Below are 2329 nucleotides of genomic sequence, written 5' to 3'. Positions count from 1 at the left end.
GCACCGGCCGGGCGCAGAGCGCGCGTCTCGTCACTCGTCACGCATTTGGCCGGATCTTGGCGCGCCGCGGACACGTAGGCCAGCCCAGCGGCCGCGCGCCTACGTGCCGGGGACGGGACCCGCAGATATCATTTCTCGCGCACCTGGAAACACTTGACACTCGCTTGCTTGCCTACAAACCCCAGATCAGGGAGTCATTCAGTCAGAGACAAACATAAAGGGCGACGGAAAGGAAACACGAAACCCAGCCAGGAAGCCAAAATACACCGCTAGTCCGGCTAAAAAGAGGGAAGGCCCTGATCGCGGGGCTTTGCGTCGCCGTCGTCATCGTCGGCGCGCAGGCGCGGGCGTGTCATGAGCCAGCGCAGCGCCCGTCGGGCGGTTCTCCCACCCGCCGCGCCGCCGGTGCTGCTCCTGGCCGCCGCCGTCCTCGCGCTGTTGTCTCTCGCGGCCGCCACGGCGGCAGCGGCAGCGGAGGCGGATGCGGCGCCGGACTACGGTGCCGCGCTGTCGAAGAGCCTGCTCTACTTCGAGGCGCAGCGGTCGGGGCGTCTGCCGTACGGGCAGCGCGTGCGGTGGCGCGGCCACTCGGGGCTCACCGACGGGCTGCAGCAGGGCGTGGACCTGGTGGGCGGGTACTACGACGCCGGCGACCACGTCAAGTTCGGCCTGCCCATGGCCTTCACCGTCACCATGCTCGCCTGGGGCGTCGTCGAGTTCGGGGACGACGTCCAGGCCGCCGGGGAGTGGGGGCACGCGCTGGAGGCCATCAAGTGGGGCACCGACTACTTCGTCAAGGCGCACACAGAGCCATTCGTCTACTGGGCAGAGGTACCTGCATACTTCTATGCCCACGTCATGCGCACGCAGATTTTTTTTTTTACCGCTTGCTTCTGGTCCCTGGATCGCGCGAGAAGCGACCATTTCGAGACGACACGCGATCGAAAAGCGGCCGACAGCCGTCATTAATTTACTGCTGCTGCGAATGATGGCCTTGATGACGGATATCTGACGATCGAGCGCCGCTGCCTGCCTGGCAGGTTGGGGACGGCGACACGGACCACTACTGCTGGCAGCGGCCGGAGGACATGACAACGTCGCGGCAGGCGTACCGCGTGGACAAGGACAACCCGGGATCCGACCTCGTCGCCGAGACGGCCGCGGCGCTCGCCGCCGCATCCCTCGTCTTCCGCCGCTCCACCGAGCACCACGACTACGCGGACCTCCTGCTCCGGCACGCGCGGCAGCTGTTCGAGTTCGCGGACAGGTACCGGGGCAACTACGACAGCAGCATCAAGCAGGCGCACAGCTTCTACACCTCCGTCAGCGGCTACCGGGACGAGCTGCTCTGGGCGGCCTTCTGGCTGCACCGGGCCACGGGCGAGGACGCGTACCTCCGCTACGCCGTCGACCACGCCCGCTCCCTCGCCGGCGGCGCCGGGTGGCCCATGACCGAGTTCAGCTGGGAGAACAAGTACGCCGGACTACAGGTCCTCGCCGCCAAGGTACGCCACCAACGCACCTAGCTTATTTACGTGTTCTGTCGTCACGTTTCGTACTGCCATGGAATTTCGCTTTCAGAACTAGACTAGAAACGCTTCATGCCAATCTCGGCACTTGATCGCTTCAGTCATAGTTGATCAGTAATTTAAGTCGGTGCCGGTGGTTGAGCAAGGTCTAGGCTTACGGCCGTGCATGTCCCCTACCTCACCGTGCAGAAATTCAATGCATCTACCAAGTGGTAGCTAAGATTGTTTTCAGTTTTACCACAACCACAAAACAGGGTTAGAAGTTAGAAACGCACGCACACACATTGGTAAGGCGTTTCAATTTCCCGCCCGAGGGAGAAGCTGCGCCCCTTGCATACGGTACAGTACGAAAGTGGATTATCAATGCCTCCACATGGCTTACACTTTCTTGCTCCCTGGAAGAATCCATGTAGGATCCACACCTTTGTACGTAAGATCATGCCAAACCCAAGCAGGAATTATAGCAACACGCCTAGTTGGCAATCCATGAGACCATGAAACGGTGATGAGTGGACTGAGATCTGCAGACACAGGTCGCTGTTGATCGATCACTGACGACGAGGACTAATCCCACCTGTTAGCTTGGAGTGACTAGCGAGCCATGTAGGCTGTAGCTATAGCCATTCAGTCAGCAGTAGGGCTTCTGCAATTATGGTCGCTGGAGAAGTGAGTGAGTGAGATCGTCCTGCCCTCACATGGCCAGGCATCTCGTCAGAGCCTTTTTCCCCTACTGAAAGCTGCAGGGTCCTGCTAATTAAGCCCGGCTTTGCCTTTCCCATCCACGTCGTGCTCTCGCCCTG

General features: G+C 61.1%; 1 protein-coding gene across 1 annotated transcript; it reads left to right on the top strand.

The window, feature by feature from the left end:
- The first annotated feature begins 354 nt into the window (after positions 1-354).
- Positions 355-1526, top strand: LOC124656847 (endoglucanase 22-like). Its single transcript, XM_047195515.1, has 2 exons — positions 355-831; positions 1041-1526. Exons 1-2 carry the CDS (start codon positions 355-357, stop codon positions 1524-1526), a joined length of 963 nt encoding a protein of 320 aa, XP_047051471.1.
- Positions 1527-2329: the final 803 nt, after the last annotated feature.

This window comes from Lolium rigidum, chromosome 5 (assembly GCF_022539505.1).
Source record: "Lolium rigidum isolate FL_2022 chromosome 5, APGP_CSIRO_Lrig_0.1, whole genome shotgun sequence".
NCBI classification, from domain to species: domain Eukaryota; kingdom Viridiplantae; phylum Streptophyta; class Magnoliopsida; order Poales; family Poaceae; genus Lolium; species Lolium rigidum.
The sequence above is the reverse complement of the archived record's forward strand: the minus strand, read 5'-3'. Positions and strand labels throughout refer to the sequence as shown.

What these genes read in the sequence shown, in the direction of transcription:
- LOC124656847 (XM_047195515.1), top strand. Translation starts at nt 355, where the DNA reads ATGAGCCAGCGCAGCGCCCGTCGGGCGGTTCTCCCACCCGCCGCGCCG. An exon ending in CATTCGTCTACTGGGCAGAG is followed by an intron (nt 832 to 1,040) that starts GTACCTGCATAC and finishes CCTGCCTGGCAG; the next exon opens with GTTGGGGACGGCGACACGGA.